The sequence below is a fragment of the Mustela putorius genome, unplaced genomic scaffold, assembly GCF_011764305.1.
Source record: "Mustela putorius furo isolate JIRA1106 unplaced genomic scaffold, ASM1176430v1.1 tig00000827_pilon_pilon_pilon, whole genome shotgun sequence".
Taxonomy (NCBI): Eukaryota; Metazoa; Chordata; class Mammalia; order Carnivora; family Mustelidae; genus Mustela; species Mustela putorius.
Window position 1 is genome coordinate 549227 of NW_025421489.1, and position 27447 is coordinate 576673.

At 38.9% G+C, this 27447-nt stretch overlaps 2 protein-coding genes across 4 annotated transcripts in view; one reads left to right on the plus strand and one right to left on the minus strand.

The window, feature by feature from the left end:
- The window catches only part of YME1L1 (YME1 like 1 ATPase), a 50808-nt gene extending 45853 nt beyond the window's left edge, over nucleotides 1–4955 (minus strand). Inside the window, exon 1 of one of the 2 annotated variants that reach the window (XM_004757663.3) lies at nucleotides 4735–4955. In XM_004757663.3, coding sequence (XP_004757720.1) covers nucleotides 4735–4767 — 33 coding nt within the window. In that variant the 5' untranslated portion in view covers nucleotides 4768–4955. The remainder of the gene's footprint in view (nucleotides 1–4734) is intronic. The other variant, XM_004757664.3, reaches the window with a different exon arrangement.
- A 6-nt stretch (nucleotides 4956–4961) lies between these two features.
- Nucleotides 4962–27447, plus strand: part of MASTL (microtubule associated serine/threonine kinase like) — a 35107-nt gene continuing 12621 nt past the window's right edge. For both annotated transcript variants that reach the window (XM_045084953.1, XM_045084954.1), the window contains exons 1-7: nucleotides 4962–6137; nucleotides 8953–9090; nucleotides 15645–15784; nucleotides 17182–17270; nucleotides 22278–22384; nucleotides 22608–22758; nucleotides 25902–26074. In XM_045084953.1, the coding sequence (XP_044940888.1) occupies nucleotides 5952–6137; nucleotides 8953–9090; nucleotides 15645–15784; nucleotides 17182–17270; nucleotides 22278–22384; nucleotides 22608–22758; nucleotides 25902–26074 (984 nt within the window). In that variant the 5' untranslated portion in view covers nucleotides 4962–5951. The remainder of the gene's footprint in view (nucleotides 6138–8952; nucleotides 9091–15644; nucleotides 15785–17181; nucleotides 17271–22277; nucleotides 22385–22607; nucleotides 22759–25901; nucleotides 26075–27447) is intronic.

The window sequence follows — 27447 nt, forward strand, 5'->3', positions numbered from 1 at the left end:
TGTGTGTGTGTACACTCTATCTCTAAAATACATCTTTAGGGGGAAAAAAAAAAAGGGCACAGGACACCTGGGTGGCTCATTCAGTTAAGTGTCTGCCTTTGGCTCAGGTCATGATCCCACATCTGGCTCTCTGCTCGGCAAGAAGCCTGCCTCCACCCCGGCCTGTGCTCTCTCTCCCCCTCTCTCTGACAAATAAACAAAATCTTTAAAAACAAACAAAAAATAAAAAAATTTTAAAAACACAGGGACAGGGGTGCCTGGGTGGCTCAGTTATTAAGCATCTGCTGGGTCCTAGGATGGAACCCCGCATTGGGCTCCCTGTTTGACGGGAAGCCTGCTTCTCCCTCTTCCACTCCCGCTGCTTGTGTTCCCTCTCTCTGTGTCTCTGTCAAATAAATAAATCTTTAAAAAAAAATAAAAAGCATAGGTGATGGTTAGCATTTTTCAACAATGAGGTATTTTTTAATTAAAGTATAACATCGTTTCATTGTTTTTAATAGATCATAGTATAGTGCAAACATAACTTTTAGATGCACTGGGAAATCCAAAAATTCATTTGACTTTTGTTATTGTTAATACTTGCTTTATTTAATGTGGTAGTCTTGAACCAAACCCAAAGTATCTTCAGGGCATGCTTGTCTGCCAGGTTTTGTACTATGCGCTTCATTTATAACATCTCATTTAATCCTTAAAACAGGCATAAACAATATTTTTACTTCTCATTTAAGAATTTAGACAGGCTTAGGGACACGTTCAAAGTCACACTCAACAAGTCAAGTGTATGAACAAAGATTCTAACCAAGATACGCTGACTCCAGATTCCAATTAGACTTTTACTGAAACAGAAATAAATTGACAATATGTTGTAAAATTTAAAAAAATTGTTAAATGTAAGGGCGCCTGGGTGGCTCAGTGAGTTAGGCCTCTGCCTTCAGTTCAGGTCGCAATCTCAGGGTCCTAGGATCCAGCCCCACATCAGGCTCTCTGCTCAGCAGGGAGCCTGCTTCCCCCTCTTTCTCTACCTGCCCTCTGCCTATTTGTGATCTCTCTCTGTCAAATAAATAAATAAAATCTTTTAAAAAATTGTTAAATGTAAAACTACATCTTTTTTTAAAAAAGCATGCGTACACATATTTGTATCGAGGTAAGAAGTATGAAGGAATATATTCTAAAATACAATGTCTGCACCATGAAATTATGGAGTTTTTAAAAAATATATTTATTTATTTATTTGACAGAGAGAGAGAGAGAGAGAGAGCGCGAGCGCACAAGCAGGCAGAGTAGCAGGCAGAGGAAGAAGCAGGCTCCCCACTGAGCAAGGAGCCCAATGTGGGGCTTGATCCCAGGACCCTGGGATCATGACCTGAGCTGAAGTCCTCTCAACCAACTGAGCCACCCAGGTGCTCCGGATTTTTATTTTCTTATCTGTATTCTTTTCAGCATTTTTGGCAGTGAGCATGTATTATTTTTAGGATGAGAAAGAAACAATAAGCTCTTTTAAAACTACAGGAACAAAATTATTTTAAGATACGTATTTTCTGCCTATTTCTTTGAAAAGCTTTATTTCAATTAGTTATAGCGCTTCTCATTCAAAAATGGATTTAAGTTACTAAAAGATGGAGGCGCCTGGGTGGCTCAGTGGGTTAAAGCCTCTGCCTTCAGCTCAGGTCATGATCCCTGGGTCCTGGGATCAAGCCCTGAATCAGGCTCTCTGTTCAGCAGGGAGCCTTCTTCCCTTCCTCTCTGCCTACTTGTGATCTCTGTCAAGTAAATAAATAAAATCTTAAAAAAAAAAATTACTAAATGATGGTTTGATCTCTTCTCAATGAAAAAGTTAACTTTTTGTACCTTTCCTTACTTCACAGTTTAAATTCAGGCATATTCCACCGATTAAGCAGCCAGGAATTACAAATGCTTACCATCTTTCACAGCGTAAAATGTGTAAGGGTTCTGTGAGCCCAGTTAAGCTTGCCTACAGTACACAAAATACCTTCACCATCTCTACCAACATCATGTACCCCTAACTCTCCATCCAGCTGATGATAAATCTCCTAAAATTGAGTCTTCTTGATACAAACTTCTTGAACTTCAGTTTTAAAGGGTTTAATATTGTTTCCAACAGGCCAAGTCAGACTTCTTTTTCAAATAACTGGTAGGATTCCTCTAGATGTAAGCTAGGATGCAATAGGAAGTTACTCAAGTAAGAGGGTAGAAAGCTATTAGAAGAGAGGAAGGAAAGGGACAAAGGCAGGGAAGGAATATGTTTTGTTTTATAGAACCAACAATTCCAGCCAAGGAGACATATTTCACCTGGGAGCCCCTTGCCAGGTGTGTCTCCTTGACAGCCCCTTATGTGAGCCCCTTGCTAGGTGGGTCTCCCTGAAGCCCCTCTGAGCTGTCCTGAAGTTACCTTTAGCACATGATAATGCCAAGATCCCCTAGAGGCTGAACTTCTCACCATTTTTTTGAACATACAATGTGTGCAATAGCATGCTGACATGCTGGGCCTGAGCAACTGACTTGAAGTGCTCCCTGCCCCACCCCCTAACACACTGAATAAAAGCTTCCCTATACTAATCCCACAGAGCGCCGTCTGTCCCCTTACTTGTAAGAAGTAATCAAGTCCTTTGTTTTCAACAGTTCCTTGAGTTGTGTTCAACTTGATGCATCTCAAGTGGCAAACCCCTTGAATTTGGTTACACGGACACTGTCATATTGGTAAATAACATTTCCATGCATCTGGCTGATCAAACCAGAAACATCTCTTTCCATCATCCGTCATATCCAATCTCTCATTAAATTCTACTCCTTGTACAAAACAAAACAAACCAAAAAATCCCTAACTCGTGGGGCAAGTTGGTTAAGCGACTGCCTTTAGCTCAGGTCATGAACCCAGGGTCCTGGGATGGAGTCCCACATCTGGCTCCTTGCTCAACAGGGAGCCTGCTTCTCTCTCTCCTATTTGCTACTCCACCTGCTTGTGCTGTCAAATAAATAAAAATTCTAAAAAAAACCAAAAAAACAAAAAACAAAACCTAACTCATCCCCTTCTTTCCATAACCACTGTCCCCACTTTAGTGGTACATTACCTCCCTCCAGGATTACTGCAATAACATCCTTAACTGAAAACACCTCCGCTCTTGCCCTTCTAATTCTCCACAGAAGCCAGAGTGATCTACTGAAAATGTAAATCTGATCATAGCATTCTGTGCTTAAAAACATCCAATGGTTCCCAATAAACTTAAAATGAAATCCAAAGTCCCGTCTTATTAGGGGTGCTTGGGTGGCTCAGTTGGATAAGCAGACAGTTAAGCATCTGCCTTCAGCTCAGGTCATGATCCCAGGGTCTTGGGATGGAGCCCTGGATTGGATCAAGCCCTGCCTCCAATGGCAGGGCTCCCTACTCAACTCCCTGCTTGGTGGGGGTGACTGCTTCTCCTTCTTCCTCTGTCCCTCCCCCTTTCTCTCACTCTTTCTCAAATAAATATATAAAATCTTAAAAAAAAAAAAAAAGGTAAGTTACCTTATTATAACTTCCTCTATGATTTGCCTCACTGCTTCTCCCCCACCTCATTTCTGTCATCACACCATTTAATCACTACATTCTAGCCACGCTGGCCTTATTTTTGTTCCCCCAATCAGCTAAGCTCTTCCTTATCTCAGGACCTGCAGATACCTGGGATAACTGTTTTCTTCCATTCACTCTTTACCTGGCTAACTCCCATTCCATTTTTCTTCATATGTCCATCAGGATTCCACATTTGTCTTCTCCACCTGACAGGCACATTACTGATACTCAATAAATAGCTAATCACTTCATTTTCAATTATCCAGCCAGTACTAGCCAAAAAACAAACAAACAAAAAACCAAGAGAGTGGGATTACACAAAGGAACGTAATTATACGTTCCTGAAACTTGAAAGTATTAAAATTATTTTAAAATCTAAATATGTCCAAAACCTGTTTATTTGCAAAACTGAGAACTCCCCCCCAAAAAACAAAACAAACAAACAAACAAACAAAAACCCTATCAAAATGTTACCATCCAAAAAAGATGATTAAATGAACCAAAGACAAAACATTGTCACAAGTGATTACTCCTGAAAGAAGATAATTAAGAACCCTGGGAATCTTTTTTTCTGCCCTATCTTTTGCTTTATGAAAAAAACGGGACAGGGGCTAAACAAAAATAGTAACGCAAGCAGTCAATAACTTAAAAATGTGTTTATTGGTCTTTTCTGGCCCAAACAAAGAAAAAAAAAAAGCAAGCAAGCAAGCATTCGTGGTACTCAAATTATTACAACGTGTTTGAGTTAAATTCCATTTAAAAAGGAAAGAAAGAATTGGGTATCGGGGTTGTTACAGTAAATCTCCGGAGAGGTGATAAGATAGAAAACATTACTTGCTCCCTTTACATCTAAGGCAAAGGCGTTTCCATCCTCACTCCGCACCCCCCACCCCAGAATGTCCGGCGCTGAACAATGCCTAATGGATTCTCTAGGAAAAATTCCACGCTATCACGCTATCAACCAAGGTCTCCATCATACCGATCTCTACTACAGCGTCCGCCTTCTACTCTCAGCGTAGCCGCGGATCCCTTCTCAATCCTAGGACTCGCTTTGGGTAGATGGCTTCCCTCCTAGGATCCCAAACGAGAAACAGCTTCTACAGAACGCAAACGGCAAACAGCCGCGGGCAAGAAGGGAGGAAAAAAGGGACCGATGCCAGACTCACCTGGGGCTGCACCGTACTCGACAGGGAAAACATCTCCTCCGGGCTCTCAGCTACCTCGCCAGCCTGCCGAAAGTGCCCCTCTGTCCACGGCTCGGCGGGGAGGTGCTGAGCCCTTCTTTCCTTTTCTTTTCCCCTCTCCCCTTACCCCTTACTCTTCCTAGAACCAGAAAATGGCTTCCCCTTCTCACAGCTGCTGCAACGACAGACAATCTGCCCCGGAAGGTAAGGTTCCAACGCACCAGTACTTCCGGGGCAGGTGGGCAATGCTCGGGGGCGTACGTCTGCCGCTTCCCTTTTCCCGGACTGACGTATCTACTGCCGCAGCTGAGGTCCCCTGGCCCCGAAACTAGCTGATGTCCACGTTGAATGATACAAGTGCGGGATCCTCAAGCTCTCTGGCCGTATTTCTTTCTTAAGGGGCGACGGCATCGACCCTCTTAAGTCTTTCTTTGTACACCGAATTTATCAAACTTTCCAGTCTAGTCTCCTTTTCCGACGGGGCCGGACGGTACGATAGTTTGGGTAACTATCACCTCCCTCTTTTGCTACGATTTGGTGCTCTTTATCTTCCCCACAATAAATCGAAAATTCTTCCTGTTCGTTCTAATCCGCTTCAGTCCGGCAAGTTACATCGTGTTTCTATGTCGGATGACAGGGCCAGCCACTGGCTTCCTGCTCATCCAGTTTCTCCACATTCTCGGATTTGCACTAGCCAGACCAAACTGGCTGACATTTCCCGCCAGGGTGCGAGGTCGCGAAGGAGTAAAAACCAAACAAAGAAAGCAAAAGTGAGACGAGGGCAGGGTCCCGTCAACCTCGACTGGAGAGTCAGGAGAAACCTCAGGTCTGCGATCGAGATTCCAGTCCGAGTAGCCCCTTTCTCTTGTAGACCAAAAACTGTGCTTCCCCCATTATTACAAAAGAAGTGATTGGGCCGCGGTCCCCGCCCTCGAAGAGTCTGTGGTTGGTTGGAGAATTTCCCAAGGTCCCCGCCCGCGCCTACAAACCAGAGACGACGGGGGCGGGGCTGCGCTGGGGGCGGGGATGCGCTGGGGGCGGGGATGCGCTGGGCTCGGCGCGGCAAGCGCCGCAACGCGGTGGCGTCACTGACGGCGGAGTGCGTGGGCGGGGTCTTACTTTGAACTCAGTTGGCGGGAGTTGTGGCTCGCAAAGGGGCCTTGGCTGATGCTGCAGGCTTCTATCCGGGCTGGCTTACGATGGAGCCCACTGCGGGAAGCGAGAAGGAGTGTGAAGAAGACGCGGTTACAGGAGAGTGCGTGAATAGGATCCCAGTGCCAAGACCTCCCTCCATTGAGGAATTCACCATAGTGAAGCCCATCAGCCGTGGCGCCTTTGGGAAAGTGTATCTCGGGCAGAAAGGCGGCAAGTTGTACGCAGTGAAGGTAAGAAGTCGGGGAGAAAAGAAAGGGAAAGAGTCCGGACCTTCGGCCCTCTTTCCTGCCTCCGGGTTGGGCAGGCCCCAGGGCCGCAGGAGCCTATAGAGCGCTGTGACATGACTTCTTACTTGGGGTGACTTGAGCGCCGGCAGGCTGGGTGTCTCGCCTCTGCCCCGCCCTTCCCTTCCTTTCACTCCGCCAATGCTGAGGAGAAGCCAGGATTTCTGAATCATGTTTACCATCTTGATCTTTACCGGGATTAAGTTCGAAACATTAAATTTGAAACAATTATTTAAAGACTGAAACATGTGGGACGCCTGGGTGGCTCAGTTGGTTAAGCGGCTGCCTTCGGCTCAGGTCATGATCCCATCGTCCTGGGATCGAGTCCCACATCTGGCTCTTTGCTCAGCAGGGAGCCTGCTTCTCCCTCTGCCTCTGCCTGCCATTCTGTCTGCCTGTGCTCGCTCTCCCCGCCCCCCGATAAATAAATAAAATCTTAAAAAAAAAATAAAATAAAGACTGAAACATGTTAGAACATCTCACTCCTTTATCCTTGCAGCAGCATATATCATTAGGAAAGCACTCAAGAGCTTTCAGTGTATTTGAGCCTCTCCTGGCCTCCCTTGGTCCTCACCCACTCCATAGTTTCGGATTACTCTCAATTTCCGCACTGAGTGAACATGAGAAAGGAAAGAAACGGGCAGGCTGAGAGCTGATGCATTTTCACCTTCCTTGCTATGTGAATATCTGTCAGGTCTCTTGGAATTGTACTTGCCTGACTTTGAACAGTACTCTCTGCCTAAAGGCTTCAACACTGAATCTTCTGTATTTCCTCTCTCCGTTTAGTAAAATCACCTTCATCGCTGTCATTCAGGCTAGAAACTTGAGTCATTTTAACTTTCTTCTACTTCATTTGTATAACCAGTGTCTCAGCTAGTCCTGTCAATTCTATCTCCTATTCCTTCTTACCATCCCTTCCTTTCCATTCCGAAGACTACCCAAATACAGGACTTCATTTTTTCTTTGTTTTTTTCTTCCTCCCTCCTACTTTCCCTCCCTCTTTCCTCCTTAAAAGTACTTTTGGTAAATTACAGTTTGGGTAACTATCACCGCTCTCCGATTTTAGAATATATCCATCACTCTAAAAAGATCTGCTGCCTGTCTTCAGTACCTCCCCCTTAACACCCCTGGCCCCAGGATACCAGCAATCTACTTTCTATTTCTACAGATTTGCCTTTTCTCTACATTGCATGTAAATGGAATCTTACAACAGATAGTCTTTTGCATCTAGGTTTTTTGGTTTTGTTTTTACCAGTGTTTTTGAGATTCATCAGACCTTCATTTACATACCTAGACTATTGGAGTAAACCCCTAAGTAGAATCGCTACTTTTTTCATCCACTCCTTAGGCTGTGACTTGCAAGCTAAAGTCCAAACTTCTTAGAAAAACAATCATAGGGCGCCTAAATGTCTCAGTCAGTTGAGCGCTCAGGTCTTGATCCCGGAGTCCTGGGAGTCCCAAATATCGCTTCACTCCTCTTCAAACCTTACCTGACCTTTAAGACCCACTCCATTGAAATTAATTCTTCCTTGCTTCATATGTTCCACCAGTTTTTTGCTTTTCTTTCTACTCTGTTTCCTAATCAGTCATTATTAGTTGTCGAAATAAAAATACCAATTCATTTTTTCGATGAATGTTTGTTGAGTATCCCCTTTGTGTGTAGGGTCTAGGGTCCAGTGTTGCACACAAACATGCGTTCACAGAGCTTCCAATCTAGTGGAATGACAGGTAAAATCATGTTACAGACTGGCTTTGTCAATTTCCCTCAGTTTTCTTATGGAAAGTATATAAGGCTGGAATTTATGGTGTATTAATTATACACATTAATATTGATTTTATTACTCTTAATGAGTCCCTGGAAGAAATATGTCTTTTAGTAATCTTTCTGACAATTGATCTCAATGTTACTGTCTGTTCAGTTTAGTGCTCCAATCTTAATATAGATTATACTACAGTTTTGCTTCTGTACCAGTTACCTGTCAACTTGAAAAGAGCATTTCTTGTTATTTTCTGTAAGACTGCATTTGAGACTGTTAACTTTCAGTAGTTTTAACTATTAAGGTTTTTTTCTTAGGCAAACAAACTTCCAGTATTCTTCCTCTTTCTGATTCAATTCCCACCCATCAAAGAATCAGAAGTTAAAGAAAATTTATTAGCTCCTAATTATCTTTGCCTAGGTTCCTGATTATCTGGGGGCTTGTTAGGAACATTACTACCTTTGAATTTGTTAAAAGACTAGTAGGATGGAACTATTTTTCTACTAAAATGTAGGGCACTAGGGGAGCATGTGTTTACTTCTTGTTCCTTCTCAAAAGGGATGCGATGCCACTTGATGCTAACATAAGCAGTTCTCGGGCACCTGGGTGGCTCAGTGGGTTAAGCTGCTGCCTTGGCTCAGGTCATGATCTCAGGGTCCTGGGATCGAGTCCTGTATCATCCTGCATCGGGCTCTCTGCTCAGCAGGGAGCCTGCTTTCTCCTCTCTCTCTGCCTGCCTCTCTGCCTACTTGTAATCTCTCTCTGTCAAATAAATAAATAAAATCTTTAAAAAATAAATAAATAAATAAAATAAGCAGTTCTCTGAAGAAATTTTAGTTCTGTTTACCATATTAGCTCTTTTTCTGACCGTTTCCTGAGGGCGATGACAATGACATCTATGTTCTTTCTATGTCTGGTTGTTTTCACAAAGGCAACTCTGAAACCTGAGAACACTCTTGTAATAAAAAAAGAAAATGAATATATTGTTATGTTGTCTCCCATAGGTTGTCAAAAAAGCCGATATGATCAACAAAAATATGACTCATCAGGTACAAGCTGAGAGGGATGCCTTAGCCCTAAGCAAAAGTCCTTTCATTGTCCATTTGTACTATTCCCTACAGTCAGCAAACAATGTCTACTTGGTAAGTAATTAATTTTACATTTTTTTCGTCATTTAGCAATCACCAAATTCACTGAATTAAGAATACTGTTGAGGTGGCAGGGGTGGCACTTGGCTGGCTCAGCCAGGAAAGCATCCAACCCTTGATCTCAGGGTTGTGAAGTCAAGCCCCTCACTGGGTGTAGAGAGTACTTAAAAATAATTTTTTAAAGATTATTTATTTATTTATTTCACAGAGAGAGAGATCACAAATAGGCGGAGAGACAGGCAGAGAGAGGGGGAAGCAGGCTCCCCGCTGAGCAGAGAGCCTGATGCGGGGCTCGATCCCAGGACCCCGAGATCACGACCTGAGCTGAAAGCAGAGGCTCAACCCCCTGAGCCACCCAGGGACCCCCAAAATAAGTTTTTAAGGCATGCATCGGTGGTTCAGTGGGTTAAGTGTCTGCCTTCAGCTCAGGTCATTATCCCAGGGTCCTGGGTTCAAGCCCTGCATCATACTCCCTGCTCAGTAGAGAACCTGCTTCTCTTTCTCCCTCTGCCTGCTGCTCCCCCTGCTTGTACACTTCCTCTCCCTCTTTCTCTATGTCAAATAAATAAATAAATCTTTAAAAATATATATTAAAAAAAAAAAAAAGAATCCAGTCTCTGTGTTTAGAGTACTTTGGTTTGAATTACAACTTTTGCACATACTAGCTTTATGACTTTGGCCAAGAACTAACAGTGTGTGTGTGTGTGTGTGTGTGTGTGTGTGTGTGTGTGTGTGTGTAGGGTGGAGATTTAAGGAATTGTTCTATGGGATTGTCATGGTTGGCAAGTCTGTAATCTTGCAGTGTAAGCCAGCAGACTGTAGACCCAGGGAGTTGATGTTGTAACTCAGGACTGAAAGCAGTGTAGAAGCAGAATTCCTTCTCCTTGGGGTGGGGTGGGGATAGGGGGTATGGAGGAAAACACCTTGATCTTTTTTTCTTTTGATGCTTTCAACTGACTGGATGGGGCCCACCTAGATTATGAAGTGTCATCAGCTTTTACTTAAAGTATACCTAAATGTGGGGTGCCTGGGTTGCTCAGTGGGTTAAAGCATCTGCCTTCAGCTCAGGTCATGATCCCAGGGTCCTGGGATGGAGGCCCGCATCGGGCTCTCTGCTCGACGGGGAACCTGCTTCTCCCGCCTCCCCTCTCTCTGCCTGCCTCTCTGCCTACTTGTGATCTCTGTCTATCAAATAAATAAATAAAATCTTTAAAAAAAAGAAAAAAGTTTACCTAAATGTTAATCTCATCTAAAACACAACTTCAGAGCAACAATTAGGTTCATATTTCGCCAAGTCTCTGAGTACTAGGGATTGGCCAAATGGGACATAAAATTAACTATCCCATGTTAGTTTCCTCATCTGCAAAATGGAGATAATAATAGCACCTACCTCAAAGGTTGTTATAAAATTTTAATAGGTAAATATAAAGCATGTAGAATAATATCTGACACATAGTGCTAAAAATATTTGGTAAGTAAAGGATATATACTAGGAATACTATAAAGTTTGGTGTATAATAAGGCAAGTATTGGGAAGTGGTGGATTTTGAGCAGGCGGACTTTGAGAGTTGCTTGTTTTTCATTTCTAATGAAGAATTTGCAGGAGCGAGAATTGGTGAGGATATTTTAACTACAAATTATAGAGATCTGACTCCTGAGGTAGTGTGGATTAAACGTTTAGCGTCTCCAATAGCTTCTGTTCAGTATGCACAAATGGTTTTCTATGGATGGTTGGCCTTAGGATGTAGTTTTTTGGCCCTGAATTTGTAGTTTATCAACAGAATGTTCATTTCATCATAATGATTTGCCTTCAGGAGTGGAATACCTTTATCCTTGATATGCTAAAGCTTTCTGTAAGTCTGTGGAATATAATTGTGGGACACTTCAACTTTTTGCTGTATCAAAAGCTTGAAACTGAACAGAACATGATATCCAGCTTCAAGCTGTACACCTGAAAATTCAGGGTAGATTATAAAAATAGAGTCTAAAACTCTTTTGGTACCTCATGGTTATATCCATTTTTAGCCTTTCAGAAAATCTATGAGTATATTTAGACTGACATTAAATGTGACTTCAAAGATTAAATGGGAAGACTAGAAAACTTTGGAGAATAAGAGGTTTTTCTAGGAGAGTGGTGAGCACTTTTTTTTCATTTGGACTAATTCAGGATCAATAAAAGTTTTTTTACACAGTTTAAGTACATGAATTATGATCATATTATACTATTGTTCTATACTGGTGACCACATCCTTTCTAATGGCTACACAGAATTATATGGATTTATTAAGGAATTCCATAATTTTTATAACAAACGCCCTATTAATGAGTTGGTTTGGGTTCTTTGACTATTCTAGACAATACTCAAAAAAATAAAATAAAATAAACAACAGTCCAACGAATAGCTTAGCATGAATGGTAGTAGCTAGTTGTAATGACCTTCTCTGTAAGCAACAAGACCTGGCAATACTATGGGGAAGGATATTGGAGCAAGGATACAAATTTGTATTGAGGGAATTCACCCTCAGGACAACATTAAGGGCAGCCCTTCAGGAGACCGCCTAGGTTCTAAGAAACCCAGATATGTGGGTCTACTTTTTATAGGACGATTCACTGTCTGAGAGTGTTGAAAAAAATAGAGTAGCAGTAAGAAGGTAAAAACCAAATACTATAATAATAATTGACTTTCCATTTTTTTAAGCCTGTGGTAAGCCAAATCTAGTCCACTGTTTCTGCACAGCCTGTGAGCTGAAAATAGTTTTGGCATTTTTTAAATGTTGAAAAAAATCTAAGGAAGAATAATACTTTGTGATAAGTGAAAACTATATGAAATTTGAATTTCAGTGACTAAATACATCTTATTGGAATACAGCCACATTCTTTGTTTACTTATTGTCTATGGCTGCTCTTGGGCTACAACAGAAGATTGAGGTAGTTGCCACACAGACCATATGGCTTGCAAAGCCTAAAATATTTACTATCTGGCTCTTCACAGAAAAAGAAGGAAACACTGACATATTCCGTTCCCAAAGAAGGTAGGGGACTATTTAATCACACACGGCATACAGAACAGTATGTAGTAAAGGCATTAGAGAGCACCAGGAAGACTTAAAGGATTAAAACAATATCCTGTTAGTTTCAGGTGTAAATCATAGCGATTCCATATTTTTATACATTATGAAATGAGCCCCACAATAAGTCTAGTTACCATCTGTCACCAAAGTTATTGCAGTGTCATTGGCTCTATTTCCTGTGTTATACTTTTTTCATCCCTGTAACTTAAGTATTTTATAACTTTTTATTTTTTTAGAGGGGACAGGGGCAGAGGGAGAGAGAGAATCTTAAGCAGATTCCATGCCCAGCACAGAGCCCAACACCAAATTCGATTTCACGACCCCAAGATCATGACCTGAGCTGAAACCAAGAGTCGGCCACGTAACTGACTGAGCCACCCAGGCACCCCATAACATCTTTATAGAAAGAAAAAATATAACATAAGTTCATGCTGAAATTTCTTTCTTCTTGATGCTGAAATTTCCAATTCAGTGGGAAATCATAGAATTTTATCCAGCATCTTTTAAAAAAAATGTATAACATATAAAAATATTTTGGAAACAATGTATTCTTTTACCCTGACAATCTGGGTTCCTAAAAACATTAATGTAAATACTCATTTGATTTTTTTTTTAATATTTTATTTATTTATTTGACAGAGATCACAAGTAGGCAGAGACGCAGGCAGAGAGAGAGGGGAAAGCAGGCCCTCTGCTGAGCAGAGAGCCTGATGCAGGGCTCGATCCCAGGACCCTGGGATCATGACCTGAGCGGAGGGCAGAGGCTTTAACCTACTGAGCCACCCAGGTGCCCCTCGTTTGCTTTAACTTATAACATTATATATTTAATATTTTCAAAATAACAAATATCAATATTGTTTTACTAACACTAAAACAACTAGAGTCAATTTAGGACTTTTTTTTTTCCTGTTCTTTTTGTCCTTGGGATATAGTATTAAAATTCTGGTTTTTGAAGTCACTTGAAATCATTTCTGCTTGGTTATAAAACTTGAGATGGTGCTAGTGTCATTTGTTCCCCTTTTGTATCATAGATTTCTACTTAAAAAAGAGAATCCATAAAAGTAGTAGAAGAAGGAGGGGGCGCCTCGGTGGCTCAGTGGGTTAAGCCTCTGTCTTCAGCTCAGGTCATGATCCCAGGTTCCTGGGATCAAGCCCTGCATCAGGCTCTCTGCTCAGCAGAGGGCCTGCTTTCCCCTCTCTCTCTGCCTGCCTCTCTGCCTACTTGTGATCTCTCTCTCTCTCTCTCTCAAGTAAATTAATAAAATCTTAAAAAAAAAAAAAAAAGTACTAGAAGAAGGGGCACCTAGACGGCTCAGTCAGTTAAGCGTCTACCTTCCACTCAGGTCATGATCCCAAGGTCCTGGGATTGAGCCCCATCTGGCTTCTTGCTCAGTAGGGAGTCTGCTTCTCCCTCTCCCCCTACCCTTGTTCATACTCTCTCTCTCTCTCTCTCTCATGTGCTCCCTCTAATAAATAATATAAAGTCTTTCCCAAAAAAAGTACTAGAAGAAAATTGATGTGAATATTTTTATAATCTTAAATTGATACAGGTCTTACTAAGTACAAAATAAAACATTTTGTATCAAAATGTTTTAATGCAAATGGTATTTTGATACAAAATACCATTTACATAGTCAAATAACAAGTTTGGAGAAAATATTGTTCAGAAAAATACAGAAAAGTCTAATTTTACTACTATGTAAACAGATTTTATACATCAATAAGAAGAAATTAAATACCCAAGTAGAAAAATGGGCAAAGAATAGAAGTGATTCACAAAAGATACATGCAAGACCAAAAATAGGAGCACGTGGCTGGCGCAGTCAGTGGAACATGTGATTCTTGATCTAGGGGTTGTGGGGTCAAGCCCCACACTGGGTGTAGGGATTACTTAATAAAATCTTAAAAAAAAGTGTAAAGATCCGAAATCTCCCTACAAGTCAATAAACATCTAAACAAGTCCTTTTGTTCTTAGATTGACAAAGAGAGAAAGGATCAGTAATTATTGTTGATGAGGACATAAGAAACATTCTCATGAGCTCAAGTGCAGTATGTTTACTTATTTATTTACGTACTACTGAATTATAAACTCACTGAGGAGACATTTTATTTTTGCTTATATTTCCAGTGCTAGCACCGTGTGTAGCACAGACTTGGGGCTTAGTAAATGTTTTAATGATTGATGTCATCAACAAAAACTGACTAATCTCTATATACCAGGGAAACTACTGACCTAAAGAGGAAAGAAAGGACTTTGTTTTATGAAGGTCTTACTAGGCAGTATTTTATATCTTAAAAACGATACAGATTTTTAAGAATAATGACAGTGCATGTAAAAGGAACAGTAGAGCTTTGCAACCACTTAGCAATATTGGAGTTAGACAAGAATCATCTACAGTCACATGATGTTAAGATCAGTGCTTGAAATCTGTTGGGAAACAGGTTATTTACGTACACTCAACATATTTCCTCCATTACTTCTTAATTACCAGGGGCTTAAAAAAAAAAAGTACTTCATTGGAGAAATCTGGAAGTCACCACCTGAACTAAGTGATCAAAGTCAACATCCCCAGTAATGGAACATGCTGACAGTAGTTGTCTCACCTAGTGGGAGTGTCTCCAAGAACGAATCGACATTACTTACCTAGAATTCCTGTCAAAAATGCAAACCTGAATTGAATAGTGAGGAAATAATCGGATGTCAGGAAAGACTGCCCCCCTCTACAAGGCAAAAATCTGTCCCAGATTAAAGGAGACTAAAGAGATATGATAACTAAATGCCATGGAGGTCCTGGCTAGGGCAGGGTGGTAAGATATCTTACCAAGGATATTTATTTAGATACTCAGAGAAATTTGAATACAACTATCAATTAGATAATAGTATTAGTGTTAAATTCCTTGAATTTTATTATGCTGTAGTTAGGTAAGAATATTCTTGTTAGGAGAGACACGATGAAGAATTTTGTGGCGACCGGTCATGATCTCAACTCTATTCTCTGGTTATTTAGTAAAAACGTTAAAGCTACAAATATCATTTGTTAATGTTGCCACACTTTGAAACTGTTTAGTCTGAATAAAAATCATGCATTTATGCTAATAATCATGTTCCTTTGTTTATTATGTAATATAATTATGTTATTAACAAACACTTATTTTATATTCATACATTTGGAGAGGAAGAAAGCAAATGGGCAAAATGCTCACAGTGGTGAATCTAGATGAAGAGTACAAGGGACTGTTCTTATACCTTTCTGGAAGTCTGAATTTTTATTCAGATTAAGCAGTTCAAATTCAACTTAAAAAAAAGATATGGCAACATGAGCAAACTTCATATTAATGTGTACTGAGTAAGATCAAGAAAATGTATCTATTACAGAGCCATGCTAAAAATAGATAACTATAATACTCAAAAATTATTTTTGAGGTAATCAAACCATATTGTTTTTATTTTATAACATTTGTATTCCTTTTTGATAGGTAATGGAATATCTTATTGGTGGTGATGTCAAGTCTCTCCTACATATATATGGTTATTTTGATGAAGAGATGGCCGTGAAATATATTTCTGAAGTAGCCTTGGCTCTAGACTACCTTCACAGACATGGAATCATCCACAGGTAAAGACGGACTTTTCTACAAACTATTAGTTAAGTATAAATCCTTTGCCTCTTACAAACTATTAGTTAAAACCACAGTTAATCAAATTATGTATTAAATATTTGAGTTTGAAATGTTTGCATAAGCATTTGCCCATGTAAAGTTTGGTAGTAACTAGTGTGAGTTTAAAAATTCCATCAGCTTGAGGCGCCTTTGTAACTCAGTGAGGTAAGCATCTGCCTTCAGCTCAGGTCCTGATCCCAGGGTCCTAGAAACGAGCCCCATGTTAGGCTCCCAGCTCAGTGGGGAGTCTCCTTCTCCCTCTCCCTCTGCCCCTCCTCCTGCTCGTGCTTTCTCTTTCTCTATTTCTCTCATAAATAAATAACATTTTTTGAAAGATTTTATTTATTTATTTATTTGACAGAGAGAGAGAGATCACAAGTAGGCAGAGAGGCAGCCAGAGAGAGAGAGAGGGAAGCAGGCTCCCTGCTGAGCAGAGAGCCCAATGCAGGACTTGATCCCAGGACCCTGAGATCATGACCTGAGCCGAAGGCAGCGGCTTAACCCACTGAGCCACGCAGGAGCCCAAATAAAATCTTTTCTTTAAAGAGTAAATAAAAGCACTAAGTTTTTTAAAAATGTATAAATTCCATCAATTCTTGTTTCCTCCCCCCTCCCTATGCTTTGAATATGTTGCTTTGAACATGGGTACACCATTTTGTTGTGAAGAATATTGAACCTTTTTTCCACCCCCTTACCATCATACAGAAGTGTTATACTTTGGGGTGCCAAGGTGGCTCAGTTGTTAAGCATCTGCCTTTGGCTCAGGTTGTGATATCTGTATTTTGGGATTGAGCCCTGCATTGGGCTCCCTGCTCAGTGAGCCTGCTTCTCTCTCTCCCTCTGCCTGTTGCTCCCCCTGCTGTTCTCTCTCTCTTTCTTTCAAATAAATAAAATCATAAAAAATAAATTTATTTATTTAAATAAAAAGTGCTGTATTTTATAATGCCAACTGATTTGCGGTGTTTTACTCTGTGCAAAGGAAGTCATGTTCTAAGTGGCTCTTCTCTATTAAGATTTAATCTTACCCTCCATGAAAGAGGTAAATATGAATTTGGTGTAGCCTGAAACTGTTTTTTATCTAATGAGGTTTATTTGTTATAATGGACTATCTACTGAATAATGCCAAAGATAATCTAGTATTAAATTGGTTAACTTTCTCGTTGGTTCAAATATACAGAAGATAATTTACTTTTGAGAGTGGTTTTTTGCACTCTCAAAGCCAGCAGTAAGTGCCTTGTTTTAGTGAAAATAAATAGAGATTGAGTCTTCTGAAATTTCTGGGTTTTCCCCTGCTAATTCTACATCAACACTAGCTCTTTTTTAATTGTCTACTATTTGTTTTTTGTATGTGCAGGGATTTGAAACCAGACAATATGCTTATTTCTAATGAAGGTCATATTAAATTAACAGATTTTGGCCTTTCCAAAGTTACTTTGAATAGAGGTAAGAAAAACAGGAGGTAAGTACGTTTTTAAAAACCCAACAACTACTTACTATTAACTTACACTATTTTGTTTGCTTATAATGCTAAAATTTGATGATTATTTGTTTCAAAAGAGACTAGAAAGGTATAATGGTATTTCCTTTCAACTGAAGATGAAAAATGAAAAAAAGTGGCACCTGGGTGGCTCAGTGGGTTAAACCTCTGCCTTTGGCTTGGGTCATGATCTCGGGGTCCTAGGATTGGGCCCCTGTCAGGCTCTCTGCTTGGCAGGGAGCCTGCTTCCCCTCTCTCTCTCTTTGCCTGACTCTCTGCCTACTTGTGATCTCCGCCTGTCACTAAAATAAATAAAATCTTTTAAAAAAAAAAAAGAAAAATGGGGGAAAGAAAGGATGAGAAATGGAAATAATCATTCCTAAATCATCAAGGACATTCAAAGTTCTTTGGATCCTCAAAGAGGAAGTCAAAATTTCTGTTCTTCTGACTTTGTGTCTACCGAAACTGGTTTGACCAATTAAACATCAGTAAAGTGACTAAAATAACTATACAATGATAAACAGTGATACCTACAGAACTTATTCAAACTGACAGAACCACAACCAAGACCTTGATAAACAAGGGCAAAGAAAATGAGCACAATTCACACACACACACGTATATGGGAGTATATTAATTTCACTCTAGGTAATGAAAGAAATGCTAATTTAAAAAATAATAAATGAGTCATTTCACTGTTAAACTAGGCAAAAAAAGAAAAAAAGAGAGAGAGAGAGGGAGAGAGAACTGAAGATCTAAAATTAATGAGACTGCAAAACCACAGTTAGTTTTTCCAGAACCATTGTAAATTAACACAGTGCTTTCCAAAGGTTATCAACCAGTGTGTTTTAAGAAACAAAAGAGTTTAGGATGCCTGGGTGGCTCAGTTGGTTAAGTGACTGCCTTCAGCTTGGGTCATGGTCCTAGAGTCCTGGGATAGAGTCCTTTGTCGGGCTCCCCGCTCAGCAGGGAGTCTGTTTCTCCCTCTGACCATCCCCCTGTCATACTCTCTCTCTCGCTCTTGCTCTCGCTCTTGCTCTCAAATAAATAAATAAAATTAAGAATTTAAGAAAAGAAACAAAAGAGTTTAATTCTTTTTGACCTAGTTAGTCTATCTTAGAGTTTTTCTAAGGAAATGGTTCAAGAGAACAAAATATATGAATAAAACTTTGTAGCAGGATTGTTTCTAATAGGGAGAAACTAGAAATTCCTTAAGTTTATCATAGAAACATGGAGATGTTTCTATGAGAGCTTACCGACTTGGTAGCATATTAAATTATTAAAATGGTAGCAGATAGAAATAAATGAACAGGAGAGCACAAAATTGGGCTTATAAATTATAAACCATAGGATTATAATTATTGGAAAATAAATACACACCTATAATTCTTTATTTGCAAGTACACACTTCAAAAGTTTTGAATACCTAAGGATTTTCTTTTAGTTTGATAAAATTTGACCTGAGCTGATGGGGGCTCTTTATGGTTTTTATTTGTCCCATTTCACATAACTACTCAGATTCTTCACAGCAGCAATAATAATATTTTAGTACAGGTGGCTAGATGAGATGCCACAAGAGATGTTCCTTACTATACAGTATACTGGGTTTTTACCCAAAGAAAACAAAAGTACTAATTTGAAAAGATAAGGCACATCCTTATGTTGATTACAGCAGTATTTCCAATAGCCAAGATAGGGAAGAAATCCAAGCGTCCATCAATAGATGAATTGATAAAGAAGATATGGTGTGCAGACCCACACACTAGGATATTACTCAGCCGTAAAAAAGAATGAGGCCTTGTCATTTGTGACAACACGGGCAGACCTAGAGGGTATTATGCTAAGTGAATGAAGTCATACAGAAAGACAAGTACCCTGTGATTTCACTTATATCATGGAACCTAAAAACCAAAACAGACAAAAAAAGTGGAGACAGACCCATTAATACAGTGAACAGATTGATGATTGTGGGAGAGAAAAGGCAAAAGGGCAAAATGGGTGAAAGGGAGTCAGAGACATAGGCTTCCATTATGGAATTATTCCAGTTATGGATATATATTCCACATTATTCCAGTTATGGAATGAGTAAGTGATGAGGATGAAAAGTACAGGATAGTGAATATAGACAATAATATTATAATAGTATTGTATGGTGACAGACAGTAGCTACACTTGTGGCAAACATGGTATAACATATAGAGTTGTTGAATCACTAGGTTGTGCACCGGAAACCAAGGTAAAATTATGTGTCATATCTCAATAAAAAAACAAAAAAAAACTAAAAAGATCACTATATATTCATCACCTTCCCTTTCTAAAATCTAAACATTTTAAAATTGTGAGGCAAATATAACCCCCTGGGATTCAGGTAAGATACTGAAAAAGTCATAAATCCAATAAATTTTGTGGTGATATCCGATAAATTTTATATGGTGATATAACAGTTTAATATTTTTTATTTTATTTTTTTCCTACCTGATAATTTATTTAAAATTTGGCTCCCATAGGAAAGTTGGCTCAGTTTGTAGAGCACGCAACTCTTGATCTTGGGGTCATGAGTTCAATCCCCACACTGAGTAGTAGATAGCTTACATGAAAAATAAAAATAATAAAAATAAAATAAAATTTGCCTCCCAAATAATTCTCTATTTGTATTACTATAAATAGTAATATGAGAAACATTTTAAGTATACAGATTCTGAATTTGGTTTTTGTCCTTTTTTTTTTTTTTTTAAAGATTTTATTTATTTGTCAGAGAGTGAGAGTACACACAAGCAGACAGAGTGGCAGGCAGAGGCAGCGAGAGAAGCAGGCTCCCTGCCTAGCAAGGAGCCCGATGTGGGACTCGATCTCAGGACCCTGGGATCATGACCTGAGCCAAAGGCAGCGGCTTAACCAACTGAGCCACCCAGGCGTCCCTGTCCTTTTTTTTTTGATAGTGTTAAGAAATCCATAATATAAAATTTACCATTTTTAAAAAGTATACATTTCAGTAGTATTAACTATATTTATATTAACTATATTTACATTGTTGTGCAACAGATCTCTAGAACTTTTTCATCTTGCAAAACTGAAACTCTATATCCTAAATTCCCCTCCCCCCCAGCCCCAGCAACCACAATTCTTTTTTCTTTATCTGTGAGTTTGATTACTTTAGGTACCTCATATAAGTAGAATTATAGACTATTTGTCATTTTGTGACTGACTTATATCATTTAGCATAATGTCCTCAAGTTTCATCCACATCATAGCAGGTAACAGTATTTCCTTCTTTTTAAAGGCTGAATAACATTCTGTTACATGTATATATGCCACTTCTTAAATCTATTTATGTGTTAGTGGACGTTTGGGTTGCTTCTCCTGACTACTGTGAAGTATGCAACGAACATGAGTGTATAAATCTCTCTTATAGACCCTGCTCTCAATTCTTACCTATATATAGTCGGTAGTGGAACTCCTGGGTCATATAGTGATTCTATTTTTAATTTTTTGAGGAGCCTCTATTGTGTTTTTCATAGTGACTCCACATAGTGGAGGATACTGATGCTGGGGTTGTGAGTTCAATCCCCACATTGAGTGTAGAGATTAGTTAAAAATAAAATCTTTAGAGATGCCTGGGTGGCTCAGTCATTAGCCATCTGCCTTCAGCTCAGGTCATGGTTCCAAGGTCCTGGGATCCAGTCCTGCATCAGTCTCCCTACTCAAGAGGAGGCCTATTTCTCCCTCTCCCATTCCCCCTGCTTGTGTTCCCTCTCTCTGTCAAAAAAATAAATAAAATCTTTAAAAATAATAATAAAATAAAATCCTTTTTTAAAAAAGTCTGACACCACATAGAATATCACACTTTTCCTACCATTTGTGGGGCGTGGGGTGGGGTGATTATTTTTTAAATTATTTTTTAAGGAGTGCCTGGGTGGCTCAGTCAGTTGGGCATTTACCTTTAGCTCAGGTCATGATCCCAGGGCAGGGTCCTGGGTTTGAGCCTCGAATAAGGCTCCCTGCTCACTACTCCTTCTGCCTGCCACTCCCCCTGCTTGTGCATATTCTCCCTCTCTCTCTCTCTGTCAAGTAAATTTTAAAAATCTTGAAGTAAATAAATAAATACATATATAAAGTTTTAACGTAATCTCTATACCCAGGTAGGGCTCTAATTTATGACCTAGAGATCAGGAGTCACGTGCTCTACTGCCTGAGCCAGCCAACACCCACCATTTTTGATGTCTAGAGAAAACAGTACCTTATGTGTGAATGTTGAATTATTTTACAAAGTTATGTACTGAAACTGATAAAAATTCTGTATCAGTTTCTATCTTGACCTATACTTGCACATGTTAGTTCACAGGGGAGCCCGTAGTTTGTACTAATTCCTTAAATAGATTGTGATGTTGGAATTTTATTTATATTCCTAATATTCCTTCTTAATTTTTCTTACCGCATCCTCTTCTAGTATTTGATTTATCAAGAATTATTTTTTTGCCAGTTAGCTAATACTCTTGTTTAGTGACTGAGTACTCCCTAATTTAGGTCATTACACTGTGTTCTAGTCATTCCAGAGCAAGACTCTGTTCTATCAAAGTTTCATGATTTCAATCAGTTGCTTTTTTTTAAATAGGGAAAAATTTTTTTTTTCTTTTTTTTTTTTTTTTTTTTTTGACCCCTTTCATCCATTTCTCCTGTCCCCACCTCTTGCCTCTGGCTTCCACCAGTCTGTTCTCTGTACCTGTAAGCTTAGTTTTGTTTTGTTTTTTAAGATTCCATATATAATAGAGATCATACATTATTTGTCTTTCTCTTTCTGATTGGTTGTGTATTTTTATACTGTGGCATGGTGGCTTCTCTGGATATGTTCATCTTACATAAGCAGTATTATAGATATTGTGGGGGACAAAATTCTGAATAGATGATTTTCGACTAGTAAGTCAATGACATTGAAGTTTTTGAAGAATTTCATATATTTTTCTTTCTATACACAGACATCAATATGATGGATATCCTTACAACACCATCAATGGCTAAACCTAGACAAGACTACTCAAGAACCCCAGGACAAGTGTTATCTCTCATCAGCTCTTTGGGATTTGTAAGTACTTGATTAGAAAAAAAGTCACATAACATGCCCTTTCATGATTGCCGTTTAAAACTGAATCCTTTTTTAAAATAAATGTTCAAAATAAATTTAAGTATCAAGCATGTTGAGTTACTTTAACATTATCTACTTAGGTGGTATAACAGTTTATGTATTTAAGTGGTGTTTTTGTAGAGGTAAATCTTAGCATTTGTTTTTGTTTTTCTCTCTTTAATAGTACACACCAGTTGCAGAAAAAAACAAAGACTCTGCAAATATTCTTTCACCCCATGTATCTGAAACATCGCAGCTTTCTCAAGGACTAGTTTGTCCTATGTCTGTAGATCACAGGGATGCTACTCCTTACTCTAGCAAACTACTAAATTCATGTGAGTATAAAAGAAAAAGTAGTTTATTCCATTAAATGTGTCTTTTGAGGAAAAAAGTATTTTTTAACTTTTAAATTTCTAGTATAGGTATGAGATACAAATACTTGAACAATCTGTGGCATTCCTATATTTCCTCATGTAAATGCCATTTTTGACACAGATTGTTACAGATCTTTTTTTTTTTTTTTTTAAATAAAGATTTTATTTTTATTTTAAGTAATCTCTATACCTAACATGGGCCTGGAATTTATAACCCCAAGATCAAGAGTCACATGCTCAACTAACTGAACCAGCGTGGTGCTTAAAGACTTAAAGACTTAGATCTTTAAGTCAATGGATTAAAATCCCTAGCTAATGAGAGATTCTTCCGTTAGCTTGGTATTAGAATGACCATTGGGTAAGTTTCATTGTACTGGGTCTATGGAAATCTTTATGTTGAGAATATATATATATATATATATATATATATATAATATTTTGTGTCTGTCTTTATAAAATTATTTCCAAAAGACTTTGAAATAAAATAGTTGAAGTAAAGATAAAATTTTTCATTAGGACACAATAAAAAACAGAAGTTAAGTAATAGAGGAAGAGAATGAGACATCTGGAGAGCACTTAACTTCCCCTTTCATAACTTAGCAATGGTGGATGATTTAGTTCCCTGCACTTAATGTTCTTTATCTTGGGAATGTGAATAACGATGCTTTATAGAGCAATTAGGGTTACATGTTTTCATGGATGTTACCTCATTTTCAGTTTGGTCCTCAAATCCGCACATATCCAGGATATCTCACTTATAAATGAGAAAACTAATGTTTGAAAATGTTTAGTTCTACACTAGTAAGTGAGAAAGCCAATCCCTGATTTCAACTACAATTTTCTGTCCATTGACCCTTTCTTCCAAAGTCATTGAGTCTTAATTCTTCTGTCAAAATCACTTCTGTGGAAATCAAAATGGCTGAAAAACATATATATCTTTGATAAATACAAAACTACTAAAATACAGAATATGCAGGTGTTACTATAGCCTTACTCTTTTTTTTAATAGCCTTACTCTTTTTTTTTATTTTATTTATTTATTTGCTAGAGAAAGAGAGAGAGAGAGCGAGCACAGGCAGGCAGAGTGGCAGCAGGGGCAGAGGGAGAAGCAGGCTCCCCGCCGAGCAAGGAGCCCCATGTGGGACTCGATCCCAGGACGCCGGGACCATGACCTGAGCTGAAGGCAGCCGCTCAACCAACTGAGCCACCCACACGTCCCTATAGCCTTACTCTTAAGTGAAAATAATTACATCTCCCTTAGTCTTTTTTTTTTTTTTTTAATCAAGTCAACCGGGGCAAGGTGCTGCACTGGTCACCCAGTGGATATCAAGATGAGTAAGAGAAGTCCTTTTCTCAGAAGAGCTTATAATTCTGTGTTGATTACATGTGTAAAGGAATAACAATAGCAAGCCTCTACAATAAAATCATAAGGAGGATATTGTGATACAACACAGAAAGTGTTAAATGCTAACTGGGAAAATCAGGAATGGTTCTCAGTAAAGATATAGTAGTAGTTCCAAGTGTATTGGAAAAGGGCATTTAGGTAGAGTTATGACCAAAGGCACTGACACTTGGAAGTATTCAATCTTCAGACAATGGGGACTAAATGTGTAATGTGAGAATGGGAAGCATGTGCAATGGGAAAGGAAGCTTAGCAAGAAGATGGGCAAGGATCAAGTGTCATTACAGGGAATCGAGAAGCTGTAGGGAATCATCAAAAGTCCCAAAGAGGGGCGCCTGTGTTGCTCAGATGGTTAAGCATCTGCCTTTGGCTCCAGTCGTGATCCCAGGGTCCTGGGATTGAGTTCTGCATTGGGCTCCCTGCTCAGCAAGGAGCCGCTTCTCCCTCTCCCTCTGCCCCTGCTTGTGATCTCTCTCTGTCAAATAAAAAAAAAATCTTAAAACATACACACACATGCACATACACACACACAAGTTCCAAAGAAAGGAATGGTCTGATCATATCACTGATATAGAAAGAACTCCTTAGCCAATATACAGTATGCACATGGCATTGGGGTAGAAACAAATTTCCATATTACTAGGGGGAGGCAAGCTGAGCAGTTTAGTCAAATATCAAGGTCAGTGTCCAGTGAGTTTCAGGAATTTCATTGAGAGGGTTTATGTATCAAAAAAACGTTCTGGATGGCCACTGACATTCTATTTCTAGTTTTAAAGTTCCAAGATTCATTAAATCAAAAAACTGTAGGAATTTACTTGAAATTAAAGTCGTGTGTTCACCCTCTTAGGGAAAGAAAAAATAAAATAAACATATTTTTATATACATAGAAAATCTATATATGCACATATTCTGATCTTTCATAAAAGCATCATTGCCTGTTTTGTCTCATAAGTTCAGGAACAACAGTTGTTAACATCATTATATGATACACATGTATCATGTAGGTGCTGCTGCTTTCTTGTCCTGGCCTGCTGTTAGCAATTCACTATTAGGTATCTTACCCAGTAGTATAAAACACAACATACTTGTGAGCACATAAACCTCAATATTAGAATAAAGCTATGTTTTTTATTTGAGAGAGAGCGAGCGCACAGGCAGGAGGGGCAGAGAGAGGGAGAGAGCGTCTCAAGACTCTGTGCTAAGCGTGGAGCCCGACACAAGACTCCATCTCACAATCCTGAGACCAGGACCTGAGCAGAAACCAAGAGTCACACCCGTAACTGATTGCACCACCCAGGTGCCCCTAAAGCAATGGTTTTAATTAAATACAAATTGAACTGAGTAAATTTAGTCACATTCCAATCTTATATCATATCTGGATATAGCCTATCAATAATGTTCTGTTATCAAGAGGAGTTTCTAAGTAGATAATGAATTTCTTCCTAATTATAACTTAGTTCCTTTTTGTCCTCATTTTCACTTGTGAATGTTGAGGTAGGTTTGTTTTTTCCCTAAATATCCATGAAAGTACTTGTATGTATGAATGTTTATCTGAGCTGTCCTTGCAGATTGGATAATATTTGCACAGACAGAACTCTGATGTACAATACTTAAGACTTTGCCTAATTATCCAGAAAGATTCAGGCTCAGTGAGGAACTCAGAAAAATGTGACATTGCTCCAATATTTTTTCTTCCCTGCAGGTCTGGAAACAGTTGCCTCCAATCCCGGGATGCCCGTTAAGTGCCTAACGTCTAATCTCCTGCAGTCCAGGAGAAGGCTGGCTACATCCAGCACCAGCAGCCAGTCGCATACCTTCGTATCCAGTGTGGAGTCTGAGAGCCACAGCAGTCCCAGATGGGAGAAGGACTGCCAGGTGAGAGTTTCGTATATCACATTTACAATGGAGATGCTTTACACTTTGCCATGTAAATTCTGTAAGGAAATGAAACTGTTACATGAATGGCAGTGAAGGTAGTCTTTATTTGCCTGTATATTCTATTTATCTGACTATAATAACTATAATTTGAAATATTTAAAAATAATTTGATTGCTGGTATATCACCCAGCAGTCAAATTATTTTTAAATATTTCATTTCACATTCAAATGCAGAATTATTCATAATTAATATATAGTGAGCTTGCAGAAAATTGATAGAAAACGTTTGGTTCAGGGCATCTAGATGGTCTTTTTTTTTTTTTTTTTTTTTTTTTAATTCCCTACCATGACATAAACACTAGTTTATTGTGCTTTTTTTTTAAAGTATTATTTTAAAACTTATATTACCTCCTTCTATACGGTATTCCTCCTATTTCTCATTTAATGGAATGATAACTCTTTCAGATCAGAAATAACTTGTAGACCACAGGGTAATGTATGTGTGCCTTTAAAAGTATTTATTTTAAGGACATTTGCTTGCTAAGTGAATGGAGTTACTTAAAGTTATTTACTTAAGTATATATTCTGCTTTTGCCTTTTTTAAGCTATTAAAACTGGTAAGTATTACAGATGAGAGGAACAGAAGTTTTACTTATTTAATTAATTTATTTATTTATTTAATTTATTTATTTGTTTGACAGAGAGAGCGATCACAACTAAGCAGAGGCCCGAAGAGGAGGGGAAAGCAGGCTCCCTGCTGAGTAGAGAGCCTAGTGTGGAGCTGGATCCCAGAATCCTGAGATCATGACCTGAGCCGAAGGCATAGGCTTAACCCACTGAGCCACCCAGGTGCCTTTGAACTGAGGTTTTAAATTATGAACTTTCCTTCATAGAGTGCAAATAAAATAATGTTAGGTTAGAATAATGGTAATACACAAAGAATAAACCTTCTGTTCAAGTGAATAATTTGGATTGTATTTACTCCTTATTCTCAGTAATATGATTTTCTTCATTGTTGGATATTTGTGTTCTAGAAGTAAGGTCAGATTATTTTTTAGTCAAGGCAGTGTTTCTCGATCTTTTCTCCTTCTCTTATAGGCTGCTCTACAGGTAATACATGCTACATGATAAGCAGATTTCCTTTCCTAATACTGTTATTTCACCTCCTTCCTGTTCAAGAAAGCATATTATATAATATTTCAAACCACACATACCCTTACCTTCTCCCTATTACTTCTGTATCCAGGCGGAATGCAATGATTGCAGTATAGTGGTGCTTCTCAAGTTATGATGAGGGAGTGAGAATGGACCCGACCCTCTAAACCCTGGCGTTATCCCTGGATGGTCTCTGTCTGTAGATCTATAAGTTG